Below are 20,657 nucleotides of genomic sequence, written 5' to 3' on the forward strand. Positions count from 1 at the left end.
ACTGACACCAGCAATGGGGCACCATTCCTCTCTCTGACACCAATGATGGGGCACCATTCCTCCCACTGACACCAGTGATGGGGCACCGTTCCTCCCACTGGCACCAGCGATGGGGCACCATTCCTCCCACTGGCACCAGCGATGGGGCACCATTCCTCCCACTGACACCAGCGATGGGGCACCATTCCTCCCACTGACACCAGCGATGGGGCACCATTCCTCCCACTCACACCAGTGATGGGGCGCCATTCCTCCCACTGACACCAATGATGGGGCACTATCCCTCCCACTGATACCAGTGATGGGGCACCATTCCTCCCACTGACACCAGCGATGGGGCACCATTCCTCCCACTGACACCAGCGATGGGGCACCATTCCTCCCACTGACACCAGCGATGGGGCACCATTCCTCCCACTGACACCAGCGATGGGGCACCATTCCTCCCACTGACACCAGCGATGGGGCACCATTCCTCCCACTGACACCAGCGATGGGGCACCATTCCTCCCACTGACACCAAGGATGGGGCACTATCCCTCCCACTGATACCAGTGATGGGGCACCATTCCTCCCACTGACACCAGCGATGGGGCACCATTCCTCCCACTGACACCAGCGATGGGGCACCATTCCTCCCACTGACACCAGCGATGGGGCACCATTCCTCCCACTGACACCAGCGATGGGGCACCATTCCTCCCACTGACACCAAGGATGGGGCACTATCCCTCCCACTGATACCAGTGATGGGGCACCATTCCTCCCACTGACACCAAGGATGGGACACTATCCCTCCCACTGATACCAGTGATGGGGCACCATTCCTCCCACTGACACCAGCGATGGGGCACCATTCCTCCCACTGACACCAGTGATGGGGCACCATTCCTCCCACTGACACCAGCGATGGGGCATTATTCTTTCCACTGACACCAGTGATAGGGGACTATTCCTCCCGCTGACACCAGCGATGGGGCACCATTCCTCCCACTGACACCAATGATGGGGCACTATCCCTCCCACTAATACCAGTGATGGGGCACCATTCCTCCCACTGACACCAATGATGGGGCACTATCCCTGTCTCTGACACCAGCGATGGGGCACTATTCATCCCACTGACAACAACTATGGGGCACTATTCCTCCCACTGACACCAACTATGGGGCACTATTCCTCCCACTGACAGCAGCGATGGGGCACTATTCCTCCCACTGATACCAATGATGGGGCACTATTCCTTCCACTGACACCAACTATGTAATTTTTTTACTCTCACTGTCCACAGTCCGGCCCCCCTAAATCTCGGATGAACAGTAAACTGGCCCTTTGTTTTGAAAGTTTGAAGTCCCCTGCTGTAGAGCACAAGAAGACCAATCACATGAGACTTCTGCCTGGTCTGCTGGAAGTGGGTGGGTCACGGACAGAGCCAGACTGGAGAAAACAGAGCTAGATGATGCTGGATGTTCTCCAGCCAGGAAATGAGACAGGCTCTATTGGACTTTCTGCAGCTTCTAATGCACACTCTGAGAAGCTCACAGTGTGCAGTGAAATCAGAGTAAGCCATTTCAGTCCAGGAGAGGAGACTGTACACCTGTGCAAGACTGAAGGGAAGGCTTGAGGTCAGCTTCAAACTTGGATGGAAGTGATTCTGATTGGTGCTGCTGGCAGATGTGCATGTCACCTTGATATGTGTTTATGGAAATCCTTGACGGCAGATAGCTGTAGAAAAATATCATGTGCTTTGTAACACTTTGTTCATGTATTCCGGAATACTATTTTTGGACGCAAACGGGCACATTCACAGTATCCAAAATGTCTGCTGTAGACGCTCCGACACATATACATGTTGTATATACTGTACACTATATTGTCATAAGTATTGGGACGCCTGCCTTTACACACAGATGAACTTTAATGACATCCCAGTCTTAGTCCGTAGGGTTCAATATTGAGTTGGCCCACCCTTTGCAGCTATAACAGCTTCAACTCTTCTGGGAAGGCTGTCCAGAAGGTTTAGGAGTGTGTCTATGGGAATGTTTGACCATTCTTCCAGAAGTGCATTTGTGAGGTCAAGCACTGATGTTGAATGAGAAGGCCTGGCTCGTAGTCTCTGCTGTAACTCATCCCAAAGGTGTTCTATCAAGTTAAGGTCAGAACTGTGCAAGCCAGTCAGGTTCCTCAACCCTAAACTTGCTCATCCATGTCTTTATGGACCTTGCTTTGTGCACTGGTGCGCAGTCATGTTGGAACAGGAAGGGGCCATCCCCAAACTGTTCCCACAAAGTTGGGAGCATGAAATTGTCCAAAATGTCTTGGTATGCTGATGCCTTTAAGAGTTCCCTTCACTGGAACTAAGGGGCCAAGCCCAAATCATGAAAAACAGCCCCACACCATAATCCCCCCTCCACCAAATGATTTGGACCAGTGCACAAAGTAAGGTCCATAAAGACATGGATGAGCGAGTTTTGAGTGAGTCCTGACCTCAACCCCATAGAAAACCTTTGGAATGAATTAGAGTAGAGACTGTGAGCCAGACCTTCTTGTCCAACATCAGTGCCTGACCTCACAAATGCACTTCTGGAAGAATGGTCAAACATTCCCATAGACGCACTTCTAAACCTTGTGGACAGCCTTCCCAGAAGAGTTGAAGCTGTTATAGCTGTAAAGGATGGGTCAACTCAATATTGAACCCTACGGACTAAGACTGGGATGTCATTACAGTTCATGTGCCCCAATACTTTTGACAACATAGTGTACATATGCCATATATACAGTAAATTTGATGTAAAATAACAGTTTTATACAGCAATGTAAGATTTTGTATGTATTTATCACCATCTGTAAATTAGGCAAAATGTAAAAATGAACACAAGAGTCCTCAGGTCTTGTCTGGAAGGTAAAGGATCGCTCACTGCCATAGAGGGACCCTGTCGGCAACTTCAAGTGGTTGTAAACGTTTGACATGAAATATGAACATAGCATACCCCTCTATATTGTGTACTTGTCTCAATCCAGAGCACTAAGTGTCATTTCTGTTTGCTGCCTCTTTCCTCTGCTATCAGTATGAGTCACTTCTGACAATTTTTCCTGACACCAAGAGAAAAATGGTGACAGAGGAGGGACCTCCAGCTGATTGACAGCCTCCGTTCTGTTCCTGTGTGAAAGGGGTGTGTCCCTTCCCTCCAATCAGCTCTCCTCACTGAGTGTAACTTCACCTCCCTTTCCCCTGCTTTCTGACAGCTCAGATAAGCTTTATAAATTTTGCACTTTGAATAGATGTAGAGAAAAAAAATGCAGATAAACAGGTACAACTTATGTAGGAGGTTTTGTCTTGTGTATCAAATGAGGCCAGTCACTTCACTGGGAATGTGTAAAAGTTTACAACCACTGAAAAAATTCAGGTATGGCCTCATTCAAACAGAAAACATCAATGTGTACGCCCATGCAGAGCCAGTTTTACCCGCATAGGGATGAACAGGTGTTCCGTAAAAAATAGATATTTTTCAATTTAAAAAAATTAAAGCTACCCCCACAAATATAAAATCCACTCCCAAAAATTTGAGAGCAAAATTTCGAGCACCAGACCTCCTCTGTGACGCTAAACTGATGACCTATGGGGAGCTTTTGAAACGTTGCCTATGGAAAATATAGGGTACTGAAATCTGTCGCAGTTTCACAGGAGCACGCAAATTTAAGGTTTTGACATGTTGGGTATCTATTTACTCGGTGCAACCTCAGCTTTCATATTTTACAAGAAAACTGGGTAATTTATTTTGTCTTTGTGCCTTAACTAGTTAAGGACCAAGCCTATTTTCAGACTTGGTGTTTACAAGTTAAAATCTGTTTTTTTTTTTGCTAGAAAATTTCTTTTTGGAAAGAAATACACTTTTTTGAAGTAAAAAATAAGACAAAAGTAAAGTTAACCCATTTTTTTTTATATTGTGAAAGATAATGTTACGCGGAGTAAATTGATACCCAACATGTCACGCTTCAAAATTGCGCCCGCTCGTGAAATGGCGACAAACTTTTACCCTTAAAAATCGACATAGGCGACATTTAAAAATTTCTACAGGTTACCAGTTTTGAGTTACAGAGGAGGTCTAGAATTAGATAGATCTAAAGTGCTAGAATTATTGCTCTCGCTCTAACGATCGCGGTGATACCTCACATGTGTGGTTTGAACGCCATTTTCATATGCGGGCGCAATTTACGTATGTGTAGCGTGCGAGTTCGGCGGGCCAGGGCACTTTAATTTTTTTTTTTTTTTTTTTTACACTGTCCTTTAACCACTTCAATACCACCAGGCACTTAGACACCTTCCCGCCCAGGCCAATTTTCAGCTTTCAGCGCTGTCACACTTTGAATGACAATTGCGCGGTCATACAACACTGTACACAAACAAATTTTTTATCATTTTGTTCCCACAAATAGAGCTTTCTTTTGGTGGTATTTGATCACCTCTTCGGTTTTTATTTTTTGTGCAACAAATAAAAAAAGACCGAAAATTTTGAAAAAAAAACAGGTTTTTCTTTGTTTCTGTTAAAAGTTTTTGTAAATAAGTACTTTTTCTTCTTCAATGATGGGCATTGATATGGCTATACTGACGGGCACTGATACGGCGGCACTGATGGGCACCGATGAGATGGCACCAATGAGGTGGCACTGATGAGGTGGCACTGATGGGCACTGATGATGGGCACTGATAGGCGGCACTGATAGGTGGCACTGATAGGTGGCACTGGTATGCTGCACCGATGGGCACTCATAGGTGGCACCGATGGGCATTCATAGGCGGCACTGATGGGCACTCATAGGTGGCATTGATTGGTACATATGGGTGGCACTGATGGGTACTTATATGTGGCACTGATAGGTGGGCACTGATGGGCACTGACAGGTGGCACCAATGGGCAATGACAGGTGGCACTGATTACACTGATTGGTGGCACTGATAAAACTTATTGGTGGCATTGCTGGGCAGAACTGAAACATAATGGTGCCAATCAGTGCCCATTTGCGGCATGTTGTCCTGCTGGACCTCATACGCCCAGTCAGGATAACGGAACCACCGCCCGGCCGTCATCTGCTATAGGCCGGGCGGGAAGTGGTTAAAAAAAAAATGTTTGGGTCACTATTATTCCTATTACAAGCATTGTAAACATCCCTTATAATAGAAAAAAAGCATGACAGGTCCTCTTAAATATGAGATCTGGGGTCAAAAAGACCTCAGATCTCATATTTGGACTTAAATGCAAATTAAAAAAAAAAAAAATGAAATGTCATTTTGTTTTCTTTTATTACAAAAAAAAAAAAATTCCCTTTAAGAGCATTGGGTGGAAGTTACGTTTGACATCGCTTCCACCCTCCAATGCTATGGAGCTGAGCGGGGGCCATCTTTTACTCACTCGGCATCCAGGCAGTGAGGGGAAAGGACCCGATCATCTCCACTACTACCGACAGCTCCGGTAAGTGGCAAAGCGCAGCGGGGGGCAGTGTGTCCCCTCTCCCGCACCCGATAAAAGTGATCTTGCATCGAATCCGCCTCTGAGACCACCTTTATCTGAAAGAGGACCGCCGGCCATTTTTAAGAAAAACGGGGGTTATGGCAGCTAGCTGCTGCCACAAGAATGGTATTTAATGTCAAAGTAGCGATGTATAACGACGGCAGGCGATCCTTAAGTGGTTATTATTAGTTAGTTATTCTTTCAAATTTTTGGATTTCCGAATTTCTGAATTGCAATCATAACGAATGATCCCCAAAAAAAACAAAAAAACGAATGAAACGAAAACAAATGAATTTTTCGGCAGTGCACACGTCTACTGAGTAATTTATTTTGTCTTTGTGCCTCAGAATTAATTTTAGTGTATTTTTTACAGAGTATACTGCTTGTTCGAAATGTCCTTGACACAGTTCTAATTTAGAGTACACATTGCTTTGTCCTTTTTGAGGATGAATTACTCCACAGCCTGCAGCTACAGAAGTCAGTGAGTGCTTGCTTTATTATATATATACTGCTTGTTCAAATGATGCAACTGCTGTATTTGACTGTCCATAGCCTGGGCACAATTCTACTTTAACGTGAACCTTTCTTTGCATATCTTTTAGCCCCAGTTCACACAGGGGCGGCACGACTTGCAGGTCGCCTCACCGAGGCGACCTGCACACGACTTCCACGGCAACTTGCAAAACGACTTCTGTATAGAAGTCTATGCAAGTCGCCTCAAGTCGCCCCCAAAGTAGTACAGGAACCTTTTTCTAAGTTGGAGCGACTTGCGACGCTCCTATTAGAACAGTTCCATTGTACAGAACGGGAGGCGACTTGTCAGGCGGCTAGGTCGCCTGACAAGTCGCCCCTGTGTGAACCGGCACTAATTCCTCACTCACCAGCAGCATATGCTCCCCTTATTTTCACTTTCCCTGCCTACTCCTTTAGCTGTCAAGGGGAAGCACTCTGAGTCACTCAAGTGGTGGCTTGCATGGGCTGTGGGACTCTTCCCATAGGACAGCACTCATGCTTGGCCTGGCACTGTAGATTGTATGGACAATCTCCCAAATGGAGACACAGACTGCTATAAAAGTTGACAGAGGTTCAAACCCTTCTCCGCTCTATCCAAAAGTTAAACAAAAATCGTCTGGAGCAGTGCTTTTATTTGTTTTATTCCATTTATTCATATTGTGCTGGCTTTTGTTCTGCAGAAAGCACTGAACCAACCTCATTAGTTCCCGCCCCCAAGGAACTAACCCCCCAATGTCCCCTCACCATAATACAGACAAACCCTTCAAAGACATGGGGGAAACATATGCAGACAGCCTCCATGGTGGATGTAGAGAAATAGTTTTTTGTATTAGGTCATGGATGCTTCCAAAATTTTTACTTGAGGGATACCAGAATTTTCTCACTCAGACTGCCAGTTCACTTTTTTTTTCCTTTCCACATTTAAAAATTCAGAAAGGGGTTTAAGGCCACAAGGAAGTACTAACAAAAGTTGGTGCTTTACGAAAGAAAAATCCCCTACTCCCTCCTTCAAACTTTTACAAGTCGGCTCCACTGTGTTCTGCCAACAAACAGTCTGCATGAAAAATGTCTCCCTTTTTAGGAGCACCATGAACTTTCTGGTGTTTAAGTAGAGATGTCCTCCAGGTAAAACATTTCCCGCACTCGGGACATGAATACAGGCTGTCCCCGTTGTGGCTTTTCTGATGGTACTCCAGGGAGGATTGCGATAAAAATCCTTTGCCGCACTCGGTGCAAGCAAACAGCTGTCGATCGGCGTGAATCCTCAGGTGGTTGACAAGCTGAGACTTCTGGGTGAAGCGCTTCCCGCAGTCGGAGCAGGAGAATGGCTTCTCACCTGAGTGGATCCTCCGATGCCGGAAGAGGTTGGCCTTGTGTGAAAAGCACTTGCTGCAGTCGGGGCAAGTGAGCAGGTGCTGGTCAGAGTGCACCTTCCGGTGCTCGGCCAGAGACGACCTATCTGCAAAGCTCTTCTGGCATTCAGGGCAGGCGTATGGCTTCTCCCCCAGGTGCCTCCTCTGGTGGTCAACCAGACGTGACTTCTGGACAAAGGATTTCCCACACTCGGAGCAGGAGAAGGGCTTCTCCCCAGTGTGGATGGTCCAGTGCTGGTCAAGGTGGGATTTCTGGGTGAAGCTCCTCCCGCATTCGAGGCATGGGTAGGGCTTCTCATCTGTGTGAATCCTCTCGTGTTTAATGAGCAGGGCTTTCTGCGTGAAAGACTTCCCGCATTCCAAACAAGAGAAAGGTTTCTCACCTGTGTGAGTCCTCTGGTGAGTGATGAGGGTGGACTTGGCTGCGAAGCACTTGCCACACTCTGAGCAGGAGTACGGCTTCTCTCGCATTAACATGTGCTGGTGTTTCATCAGCGACAGTTTCTGGCGGAAGCATTTGCCGCAGTCCGAGCAGGTGTATGGCTTCTCCCCGCGGTGCATCCTCTGATGCTGGAGCAGCGTGGACTTCTGGGTGAATCTCTTGCCGCATTCAAGGCACGGATATGGCTTCTCCCCGGTGTGGACCACCTGATGCTTGACCAGCGAAGACTTCAGAGTGAAGCACCTTCCGCATTCTGCGCACACAAAGGGCTTCTCCCCTGAATGCATCCGCTGATGCTGGACAAGGCTTGACTTTTGGGTGAACCATTTTCCGCATTCGGGGCATGAAACGGGCTTCCTGACTCGCCGCTTTCCCTGACGAGAAACAAACAATTTCTTGGTAAGACTTTTCCCACTTGCAATAGAAACTCAAAGAAACTTTTTGTCCTAGATCAGACAGGTATACCACTATATCTAAATCAATGTATACCTCCAGCCATCTTAGTGCAAGGAAGGCCAAGAGCACCCATCAGCCTTTTACTGCTCTCTGTGGCTCCTTTTGGGCAGATTTTCCCTCACTACCTGTCCCAGTGACAACGCTGTCACCTGAACAGGAAGTAAGGGGAAACCCCCCCAACAGACACAACTCTGGCTGTAGCAAAGGAGAAGGCTAGAGCCCCCGACTTTCTCTACAAAGGTAACAAGCCAAGCTTTTGAAGCACACATTTTGAGTAATGGGTTGAAGTAACCATCCTGATGAAGATAGAAAGTTAAAGCCCCTAAACCGTGTTGATTGTAACCCTCAGACTTCCAATGGAATAAACAGTCATCAATAAAAACTTGATGAGGGTTCTAAGCATTCCCCACAATAAACAAAAATTGGGGTGAAAAAACACTTTGGGGTATACTTATAAAAAACTTGCAGTACAATTTATCCAGGTCAAATGTTATTCATTCATATAAAATAGAGGGAATCAGGAAGATGCCACATTATGGCCACTAGATGGAGTTGACGATCATAGTAAATATTTATTTCCTACGATTATCAGCTCCATCTAGTGGCCATATTGCGGTATTTTCTTCTATCACTCAATTTTTATGAATGAATATTTGATCTAGAAAGAAAATAGCTTAGTAACATTCATTCTTGTTCACCCAGAACAAATGTGCACACAGTTTCACAAGACGAACAGCTCTGCAAGTTTTTTATAAACACACCCCTTAAAGTGGACCTGACCTGTAAGTACAGATTTGCTATGTGACATGAAACACTGGCTCGTTTACACCCGCGCCACTCATTGAGTAATGATCAGACAAGAATTCAGAAATTGATACTGTCACTCCCTAAATTACTGTTTTTTGGGGTTTTCTTGGACAGTGGAACAGGAATTCCTTACTGCAACCCCAAGCCTGGCGTTTGGTTCATGGTTGCAGCGCGGCCCCATTCACTTGAATACTGCTCATCCAACAGAACAGGGATCATTTTTGCTGCGCCATGAAGCAAAGCATGCAGACGTGGCATGTGTACAACCCCACCCAGGCGCCTTTGCAGCTAAAGGGGGGTGTTGGAGGGTGGTAAAAAAAGTGGTTCAGCCATCTGTTTTTTATGGCCCCTCAACTGCCAGTATAAACTGAGACTTAGAACTGGTAATTGTGTCCTGAAAAATTGATTGAGGGTGCCTAGGTACTCCTGAACCTACCACTTTATAGCTGTATATCTACAATGTCTAAGGAACTGCTGCTTCTAGAGATTTGGTGATGCCACTACTGTGCTTCTCACTGTTTTCCTTGCTGGAGGTTCTGATGTGAGGAAGCAATGCCTTGCCTCTACCAGAGCATCGCAGGGCATAGTAATGGGGAAAAAATTAGCTGCAGGGAGACTACAGGTATTACTGGTCCTTTGCCCTGTATCTGTCTCCATAGTTCAGTTCCCCCTTGAGAAATTTGTATAACAAGCAGGAGATCTATTGACTACTTACCTGCTGTACATTTTTTGTAATAGGGTCACCTTCTGGAAAATCAGCCCCAATGTCATTGTCCTCTACCTCGCTGTCTGGAGAAGATACAGGAAATTCCTCAGTGTTACTCCTGCTGTCTTTCCCATCTGGAGGAGCTGAGAAACAAAGGAGACATTAGCATATTCCATATATTCAAACTTACAGTTTGTCCACTAACAAATCAAATATGGTCTGATGGCTCCTATCTCCCTCACTGGGCTCATACTGTCTCCCTATTACTGTCTATTGGGTTAGTGATAGACGTACATTCACAGCTTCCCCCTTTCCATATCTCTGCTCTGTATAGTTCCATATAGATTTTAATTTAGAGAGAGAAGGTCAGAAAGCAAGCTGCCTCTGAAAAGCCCATAATGCTCTTTGAGTCCAGGTTCAGGGCTGCACCTTGTATTAAATGTTATGAACAAGAAGAATCTGGGACTCTTCTCTGGATTTAGTGTTTATTACTCACCTGTGCTGATCTCTGGAGGGAATTCCTCCTCCTTACACAGATTATTACCCATCATACATGGCTCTTCTTCATCTTCTTCTTTAAATTCAACTTTAACAGTAATCAGATTTTCATCCTGGACATCACAAAATAATATGATCAGCAAAGTATATCATGGAAATAATCACTTTATTAGATTCAGGAATGCTGTGCAATTCTCTTAAAGTTAAATTGCACCATTCTAGGAAATTTAAAGAGGACTTCCACCCTCTCCACCCACTTTCTATCATTCCACTCCTCTCCCCCTCCCCTTTATAATCTGAACTTTTTTTGGGGGGGGAACACATCCATGCACTTCCTATATTCTCGACTAGCTAAGAATGACATGTGCTCTGCCAGTCATGAATCCCAGGAGGCCTGGAAAATTCTTCCACAAACTTCTATGTTTTAACAGTAAAAAAAAAGTTTATGAGAATACAAAATATGTACTAATTCTAGAAGGATCTGTGTGTAGATGTCACTGTGGGGGGATGAAGGTTCTGTATGGGGCTAGATGTCACTGTGGAGGGATGAAGGTTCTGTATGGGGCTAGATGTCACTGTGGAGGGATGAAGGTTCTGTATGGGGCTAGATGTCACTGTGGGGGGGATGAAGGTTCTGGATGGGATATATGTCACTGTTGGAAGGTGAAGGTTCTAGATGGGGCTAGGTGTCACTGTGGGAGGGGGGGGGGGGGGTGAAGGTTCTGGATGGGAATAGATGTCACTGTTGGAGGGTGAAGGTTCTAGATGGGGCTATGTGTCACTGTGGGGGGTGAAGGTTCTGGATGGGGCTATGTGTCACTGTGGGGGGTGAAGGTTCTGGATGGGAATAGATGTCACTGTGAGGGGATGAAGGTTCTGGATGGGGATAGATGTCACTGTTGGGGGATGAAGGTTCTGGATGGGGATAGATGTCACTGTTGGGGGTTCTGGATAGGGATATATGTCACTGTGGGGGGGATGAAGTTTCTAGATGGGGATAGATGTCGCTGTGGGGGGTGAAGGTTCTAGATGGGGATAGATGTCACTGTGGGGGGAAGAAGGTTCTAGATGTTAATGGGGGAGGTGAAGGTTCTAGATGGGAATAGATGTTAATGTGGGCGGGGGGGTGGAGGTTCTAAGTGGGAATAGATGTCACTGTTGGAAGGTGAAGGTTCAAGATGGGGCTAGTTGTCACTGTGAGGGGTACAAAGTTCAGGATGGGGATAGATGTCACTATGGGGGATGAAGGTTCTGGATGGGGATAGATGTCACTGCGGGGGGGGGGGGGTGAAGGTTCTGGATAGGAACAGATGTCACTGTGGGGGCTAGGTGAGGCTCTGGATGGGGCTAGGTGCAGGGTTGCCAACTTTCAGTAAATTCACAGACAGTTTGTAAAATCCATATTTGTTGAATCTGTCCATGAATGTCAGTTATGAACATGCAGCCTACATGTCCGTAATGGACATTCATGGACAGATGCAAAAAGTCGTATTTTACAAACTGTTTGTAAATTTACTGAAAGTTGGCAACCCTGGCTAGGTGTCATTTTGGGGATGAAGGTTCTGAGTGGGGTTAGGTGTCATTGTGGTGGGATGAAGGTTTTAGATGGAGCTAGATGTCACTGTGGGGGAACAGAGTTCTGGATAGGGCTAGCTGTCACTGTGGGGGGATAAAGGCTCTGGATGGGGCTAGGTGTCATCTTAGGGGGATGAAGGTTCTGGATGGGGTTAGTTGTCACTGTTGGGGGTGAAGGTTCTGGATGGGGCTAGATGTCACTGTGGAGGAATCAAGGTTTTTGATGGGACTGGGGGGGGGGGGGGTGAAGATGTTAGGTGACATGTGTGCAGTAGACTCAAGGGCTCTGTAGGGATGAGGTTTCTGGATGTATCTGGGAGAACATGTTGGGAATGGGTCCTACACTAGGGGATTTTCAGGGGCAATGTGAGAGACTAGAGGGCACTGCGGGTACTGTGGGACTACTGAGGGCTCAATGCAGGGCTGAGGGTTCTACAGCAAGTCAAAGGGTACTGTGGGAGGTTGGCAGGCATTTTGGGGACAAAGGGATCTTGCGGGGCCTGGGGGGCACTATGAGAGGTTGAGAGCACTGTGGCCTCTATGGGAGGATGGGTGGAACTTTGGAAGCTGTGAGGCACTATGGGAGGTTAGGGGATCTACAGCTAGCTGGAAACCTGTGAGCTGGGAAGCCGCGGCTCGGTGGTTGAGAACCCTTGTCCTACTGCACATGCACCACACCATCTGACTCTTCATTTTTTTGCAGCTGTCCGCCTGGTGATAACCCGCAGGGCATGCTCATCAGCAAGAGCCTAGAAAAGACAGCTGGCCTCCTGATGACCTTTTGGAAGATGGCGGTGCTGGAGTGGTGCAACATAAGGGTGGATCGTGAGGAGAGTTCCTCTTTAAAGCATACATCAAGTCACTCAGCTCCTGTTACCTGTGGTAGGCTGGCAACACACATATCATTTTTGTGGACTGAGGGGTGTCAGCCCTGCCCACTGTCTTTTGCTACCACTAAATCACTTCCACTTGCAGATCTCCACAACATAAAGGCTAATCCATGATAAGTGAGAGGTTCATTGTTGAGGTTTACATACACTTTAAATAACCTTCAGTTCCTCCTACCTGATCCTCCTGAGGCATCGCCTGATCTTCTTGTGTGGAGTCCCGGGAATACAGAGGACAGGGAGATCTTTCTGGGGGATTTCTGTTACTGTACCCTTCTGTAGGAAATACATATAAGTGTAAAAATGTTTCTGAAATTTCTTATACTTGTATCCTAACTTAATGTCATTATGAACACTTCAAGTGGACCTATCCTTAGATGTATATCCCCATATTACATACAAGTATGCCAAGGGTTGTGAAACTGTATTTATTACCTCTCACTGAGCTCAGAGTACTCCCCCTGACATCTGCTTTTTTTTCCTCCAGAAGAACGATGCCTTCTTTGTTCAGGCATCATTCAGGGTTACCACCTACGTCCGGAACTGAGGTGCTGGCTCAGACATGACACAATTATGTAACTACTGGGTCCTGTATGCAGTTCTTGGCTGTGTTCACAAATGTCTGACACAGATCAGCCCCTGTTGCCGTTTCTTGACTTGCCACACAGTTACGATGTACAGTCTCACGCTCAATGATCACTGAGGGAAAGAAGACTGAAGAAATGCCTACTCCTGCCAGAAACAGAATGATGACACGATCTTGGTGCTTTTGTTGCTGTCCATGCCCACATTGGAGAGGTTTCTAATCGCTCACCTTTCCTGGGATACCCAGTCACTGGGACAGGAAATTACAGAAATATCCACAGTGGGGACACTAAGAAAAGTTAAAAACCTGACAGATATTCTAATCTTTCACCAATATCAATAAAATGTTCGGAGTTGGGCTTTACACAGACTTGGGGAACATAGCCTACCTGTTGGGTAACCCTTTTAGGCCCCATTATCATCTGAGCGTTTTAGAATGCGAAGCTTGAAGCTTCAAAATGCTCAGGGAGAAAAAAATCATTGCATCTCTATGGTGGTGGGTCAAACTGTCACTCCAAAATGCCTGCAGCTCAAAAGAGTTGTAAAATTAAAAGAGAAGTTTGGGATTTTTTTTTAAAGAATTATACTTACTTAGGTGGATGCAGCATCGGTTCGGATGCTGTATCTGTCCCCCCCCAGCTAAGACTGAGAACTGAGCGATCAAAGACCGTTGATCGCTCGGTTGTCAGAGCTTCTCGAACAGAGAGCTGGTGACTGTCAATCACCGCTCTCTGTTCTGCCCCCCCATGCTCACTGGAGCACTGGGCTGTGGAGGGGGCGGAGGGCGGCTGGCCCAGGCTCTCAGCAGATCACTGGGAGGCTGAGCCAGGTGCTGGTCCAGGCTCCTGGGTGGATCCCGACCATATGGTCACAATCTTTCCCCAGCCTGGACCGGCTCTCTGGCATCAGCCGACAACGGGCTTCAGCCTTCGTTCTGCACTCCTGTGATCCACATTTTGAAATACAGCCAAACAAGCTTTGGCTGTACTTCTCCTTTAATTTTGTAGCTCCATTTCCCCAGATTGGTGCGTTTAGGCACGTTTTTTGCTCAAATGTACAGTACTTTAGGCTTGAGACAATTTAATGCCATGCCAATCAGGAAAGCTGTCCCCTTATTGGGTACGTTGCTGGCGCTCAGGGTAAGTAGAGACCCAGCGTTGGATTCCAGGAGAGGTAAGCGTGATACTTTTTACATATCTACCAGGCTAATCCTAATGGCTTTACTGATAGAAATATATTCAAAGCATGTCACTACCCATCTCTCTGCTCTATATGGCTACATACAGATTTTCAATTAGAGAGAGAAGGTCAGAAAGCAAACTGTCTCTGAAAAGCCCATAATGCTCTTTGAGTCCAGGTTCAGGGCTGCACCTTGTATTAAATGTTTATGAACAAGGAGAATCTGGGACTCTTCTCTGGATTTTTGTGTTTATTACTAACCTGTGCTGATCTCTGGAGGGATTTCATCCTCTTTACATGGATCATCACCCATCACATAAAGATCTTCTTCAGCCTCGACTTTAACAACAATCTGACTGCCACCCTGGATGAGACAAAAAAGGGTTGTGACCAGAACAGGCTGCCTGGTGTGTGACTTTAAAATATACTATACTACTCCATGAAATAAAAAAAAAAATCCTTGCAACCATGGCGCAAGTACCTAATTTAACTAGCACACTAATGCAGATGTCTGCACAGAGCTTGAGGCCAAATCGCAGGCAGTCTGTTGCATAAAATATGCCAATCCTCGAAATGTCTTAAGGTTTACTGCTCTAGGAGTTTTGTTTTTTCATAAAAGAGTTCTTGTGTATAGGGCTGCTAGAGTAGCACTGGTTCTTATTATTAATCCAAGATTGGCCATGTGATTAATGTAAAAGCAGGAACTCACACTTAGCACTCATTTTGAATACTTTCCGCAAATATACTAAAATTACCCATTTCAGTAAGTACAGAAAAGAGGTAGGTAAGAATCTGAATTAAGATTATCTGAAAGTCCTGTAATGTATATAGCTGATCTGTGGGGGGAATTATTTCCCATTAGGGTAGGGGGGCTTCTGATGTCATAATGAAGGCACAAATAGTCTACCTTCATTATGACTTTGCCTGGATACCTCCTACCCTAAGCTAAGCTTATCCTCAGTGTTTTGTGGATGTTTGAGAGTTAAACTCCCTATCAGTTTCGTCTTTCTTCCAGAGACCCTTGGTGAAATCCCAGCTCTGCACACCTGCTGTGCCCATTATGAAAAGTTCCTACCATCGCTGGATTTCTGAGTTTGCACACCTGCTGTACCCAGTATGAGGGGCTCCCACCATCTCTGCATGGAGTTCTCAAGCCTGTACACCTGCTGTGTCCATTATGAGGGGTTCCCACCATCCCTAGGGTTGCCACCTGATCCCTTTAAAACCTTTAAAACTGAACACATATTAATTACACAGGTTCTGTGGCTGGTTAAGGTGGTAATTAAACTTACTTGGTGCCTTATTTGCAATAAATCAACCTAGAGACCTGTGTAATTCATATGTGTTTGGGTTTAAAGGGATGAGGTGGCAACCCTAACAATCCCTGAGCTGAGTTCCCAAGTCTGCACACTTTCTGTGCCCATTATGAGGTGCTCCAACCATCCTCGTGCTGAGCTACGGGGTCTTCAAACCATCTGTGCTCATTATGCGGGGTTCTCACCGTACCTGCTCTGAGTTCCCAGGTCTGCACTCCTGCTGTGCCCATTAGGAGGGGTTCCCACATTGAAACAGGACAAGTGGGCAGAATCATCTAAAACTTATATCCAATATATGAGTCAATGAGACAAGATTCATGCATGCATGTGGAATCTAATTAATCCCACCTGATCCTCCTGAGGAATCTCCTGATGTTCCTGTGTGGAGTCCCGGGAATACAGAGGACGGGGACATCTCTCTGGGGGATTTCTGTTACTGGATCCATCTGTTGGAAACACACACACTGACTGAATACATTGTTTCTATGTCTTTACATTAGAGCAGGGGTAGGCAACCTTTTGAGCACAGTGTGCCGAAAAATGTTTTCAAAGAAATTGAGTGTGCCGATTTTATAACAAAAAAATGTCAACTTCACACTCTCAATCACAAAAAGGATTTTTTATAAAGTAAATCCTTTAAACTACTTGAGTAGTAGTTAGAAATTAACATCCTGCACCTTCACAACTCTGATCAGTCCCAATTCACGTGCTCATCTGTCCCACCACTGTAATCCTCCTACTTATCTGCCCCATCAATGTACCCCTTTTCGCATCTTTCCCACCACTGTACCTCCCTGTACATCTGCTCCAGCACCGTATCCCCATGCTCTTCTGTCTCACTACTGAATCACCTTCTCATCTGTGCTAACATTGAACCCATCTACACATCTTCCCCACCACTGTAACCCCCTGCTGATCTGTCCCACCAATACACCACCTTTCACATCTGCCCCACTGCTCTACCCCCCTGCTTTTCTTTCTCACCACTAAACCCCCTTCTCATCTGGCCAAACACTGAACCCCCCCTACTCTTCTGCTCTACTGCTGAACCCCCTTCTTATCTCTTCCACCACTCTACCTCCCTGCACATCTGTCCCACCACTGTACCTCCTGCTTGTCTGTCCCACCTCTGAACCCCTCCTGCTCATTTTCCCCAACGCTGTACCCTCTTCTCATCTATGATATGCGTAATATGCAGAGTGGTGAAAGGAAGCAGAGATGAGACACATCTACCAGTCCTGGCACACTCATCCTGCTGATCCACCTCTCACATCCAGCCCACGTGCTTGTATGTGATGTATATGATGTATGTGATATATGTGATATATGTGATGTATGTGATGTATGTGATGTATATGATGTATGTGATATATGTGATGTATGTGATGTATGTGATGTCTATGATGTATGTGATGTATGTGATGTCACATACAATTATCTGAAATGGATGCACAATGATGAGCTCAGGTCAGGAGTATTTTCTGAAAGCAGTGGGCCTGTGTGCAGGATCATAAGTTGGGCCCCCGCAGCTGAGGAAAAGATTTTCATTGCACTTAATACTAGCTGTGGCATAAAGGGACACAGAGTGCAGGGGATCAGTATTAACCGCTTGCCGACTCACGCATGTACATATACGTCGGCAGAATGGCACGGCTGCGCAAATGGGCGTACCTGTACGTCCCTTTGAATTTGCTGCGAGCTCCATGAGTAGGATCGCGGGTCCCATGGACTCGATGTCCGCGGGGATAGCCGCGATCGTCTCACGGAGAGGAAGAACGGGGAGATGCTAATGTAAACAAGCTCCCCGTTCTGCCTAGTGACACTGTCACTGATCATAGCTCCCTGTGATCGGGAGCGGTGATCAGTCACGTGTCACTCGTAGCCATGCCTCCTAACAGTTAGAATCACTCCCTAGGACACACTTAACCCCTTCCTAGCCAGCTAGTCGTTAACCCCTTCACTGCCAGTGTCATTTTTACAGTAATCAGTGCAATGTTATCAATGTTATAGCACTGATCGCTGTAAAAATGACAATGGTCCCAAAAATGTGTCAAAATTGTCCGATGTGTCCGCCATAATGTCGTAGTCATGATAAAAATCGCAGATCACTGACATTACTAGTAAAAAAAAAAAATTATTAATAAAAATGCCATAAAACTAACCCCTATTTTGTGGACGTTATAACTTTTTCGCAAACCAATCAATAAATGCTTATTGAGATTTTTTTTACCAAAAATATGCAGAAGAATACGTATCGGCCTAAACTGAGGAAAAAAAATGTTTTTTTTATATATTTTTTGGGGATATTTATTATAGCAAAAAGTTAAAAATAATGCGTTTTTTTTCAAAATTGACGTTCTATTTTTGTTTATAGTGCAAAAAATAAAAACCGCAGAGGTGATCAAATACCACCAGAAGAAAGCTCTATTTGTGGCAAAAAAAGGACGTCAATTTTGTTTGGGAGCCACGTCGCACGACTGCGTAATTGTCAGTTAAAGCGACGCAGTGCCGAATCACAAAAAGTGCTCTGGTCTTTGGCCAGCCAAATGGTCCGGGGCTTAACCACTTGACCACTGGGCACTTAAGCCCCCTTCCTAACCAGACCAATTTTCAGCTTTCGGTGCTCTCACATTTTGAATGACAATTACTTAGTCATGCAACACTGTACCCATTTGAAATTTTTTTCACACAAATAGAGCTTTCTTTTGGTGGTATTTAATAACCGCTGGGTTTTTTATTTTTAGCGCTATAAATCAAAAAAGACTGAAAATTCGGTAAAAAAAATTAAAAATTCTTTGTTTCTGTTAAAATTTATTGCAGAGTATTGGCGAGTATTGGCAGAGTATTGCAGAATATTGCCATAGTATTGCAGAGTATTGCCATAGTATTGCCATAGTATTGCAGAGTATTGCCATAGTATTGCAGAGTATTGCATAGTATTGCAGAGTATTGCCATAGTATTGCCATAGTATTGCAGAGTATTGTAGAGTATTGCATAGTAGGTGTTTTTAACTAGCCTTGCAGGAAATGTCATTCTTGTATGTGTGCGCTGTAAAATATTTTGTATTGCATAGTATTGCCATAGTATGGGCACTGAGCAGCGCTGTGGGCTGGATCTGTAGTGCCCACAGTGCTACAAACTATTTCTCCCTCTCTCCTCTCACACTGTACCGATCGGTACAGAGAGGGGAGGGAGGAACAGGCGTCATGACGCTGCTTTGTTTACAAGTGATGCGCTGTCATTTGACGGAGCGATCACGTGGTAAATGGCCGCTATCAGCGGCAATTTATCATGATCCGTGATGCACCTGGTCCGGTCACGGATGTTCCCGGGTGCGCGCCCCAGGGAGTGCGCGGGAGTGCGATTCTGTGAAGACGTCCATGGACACCCGCCCAGAATAAGCCGACCGCGCTGTAGCTGTCTTTCGGCTATGGCCCAGTCAGCATGTGGTTAAGTGACGCAAAGGTTCAGGAATATTGTCACCTGATTGTGGTTTTCTCAATCAGCGAAATCCCTTCTTTCTGAGATTGGTAGTGGCAACTAAGCGAGTCGTTTTCCTCCAGTTGGTGAGCGGGGCTAGCAGGACTGTGATTGGCTTTAGCAGTGGCCAATGACAGTCCTCCTCCTCCTTTAAACAGGGACCGCCCCCCCCAAGCAGAACTGCACCCAATCTCTTCCCCATCACAAAGGCTGACGATCGCAACTACAGCAAAGTTAGAGAACCAAACAATGTTTCCCATCTTTTACGATGTGTGGGGGCACAGTGCCTCCCCCTCAGTGCAGGTGTGTGGAATTCTGAAATTGGAATGCATTAGTGTCTCACTGACACTTCCCTGCACCGTTCTGCTGATGGAGAGGGAGTCGAGTGCCCGCAAAAGAGGAATCGAGTGCCGCTGGTGGCACCAGTGCCGGAGGTTGCCTACCCCTGCATTAGAGGATTTGTGTATCTAGGAGGATCCTCAATACTCTTCTCTCCTTTACAAGAAAATAAAGTCTTCTCTTACCCGGTGATGTGAGGGGCGGCCAGTTCTCCATCTTGACGTCTCTGTAGAGATCTTTGTTTCCTTCTATATACTCCCACTCCTCCATGGAGAAAACCCCCAAAGCTCATTCATACCTGGCAAGAGACCTATTAAATGTAAAATGACCAATAATGGTGGAGAGGGACTCCTATAATAGTTATTAGCCGGTCCCAGGAGGCATCAGTTACTACATACTTAGCCAAAACTGAGTTTAAAAGGCTGCAGTCACATCTTAGGAACCTCCATATTGGTTCTCGGAGGGGAACGTCCTTAGGGGGCGAGAACAGAATGACAACCACTGTGCTGAAGGATACCTTTCCAGATGTTGGTGTAGGTAGGATCTACATGACCACCCAGGTTAGGCATGCCAGATTTTACGCCACAATTAAATCGATGTGATATGGAAATTAGGCTAGGATGGAAATTAAACACTTTGGCTAATTATGTAGCTATGTGTTCATGCATGATATGAAGGGTTTTAATTTAATCTGAAAGGTGACTGATTGCATATTCATAATAGGACATTATCATCTGCTCACCATGCAACCACTTTCCAGGCTGAGGACTCCTCCTTGAGCTACAACAAAATGTCTGCCTCCTGCAATGAGGACACTAAAAGAATATAAATAAAAAATTGTGATGTGTGTGTGTGTATATGTGTATATATATATATATATATATATATATATATATATATATATATATATATAGATAGATAGATATATACACACACAGATATATATATATATATATGTAATACTTTTTCTAACTAGCCTCTTGTGTCTAA

At 45.6% G+C, this 20,657-nt stretch overlaps 2 protein-coding genes across 4 annotated transcripts in view; both read right to left on the reverse strand.

Annotated features, from left to right (window-relative positions):
- The window catches only part of LOC141106741 (uncharacterized), a 172,748-nt gene that overhangs the window by 25,188 nt on the left and 126,903 nt on the right, over positions 1–20,657 (reverse strand). The window lies entirely within an intron of this gene.
- LOC141106456 (uncharacterized) lies at positions 6,381–20,483 on the reverse strand. Of its 3 annotated transcripts, none has more exons than XM_073597245.1 (8): positions 20,410–20,483; positions 19,853–19,965; positions 16,196–16,293; positions 14,793–14,895; positions 12,946–13,043; positions 10,304–10,418; positions 9,817–9,950; positions 6,381–8,212 (listed from the first exon to the last, which is right to left on the reverse strand). In XM_073597245.1, exons 2-8 carry the CDS (start codon positions 19,935–19,937, stop codon positions 7,040–7,042), a joined length of 1,806 nt encoding a protein of 601 aa, XP_073453346.1. In that variant the 5' UTR covers positions 19,938–19,965; positions 20,410–20,483; the 3' UTR covers positions 6,381–7,039. The 3 variants fall into 3 exon arrangements, with proteins under 3 accessions (XP_073453346.1, XP_073453347.1, XP_073453348.1); XM_073597246.1 differs by having other exon boundaries at positions 19,853–19,977; positions 20,410–20,470; XM_073597247.1 differs by lacking the exon at positions 20,410–20,483 and adding an exon at positions 20,066–20,389 and having other exon boundaries at positions 19,853–19,977.

This window comes from Aquarana catesbeiana, linkage group LG08, assembly GCF_042186555.1.
Source record: "Aquarana catesbeiana isolate 2022-GZ linkage group LG08, ASM4218655v1, whole genome shotgun sequence".
Classification (NCBI taxonomy): domain Eukaryota; kingdom Metazoa; phylum Chordata; class Amphibia; order Anura; family Ranidae; genus Aquarana; species Aquarana catesbeiana.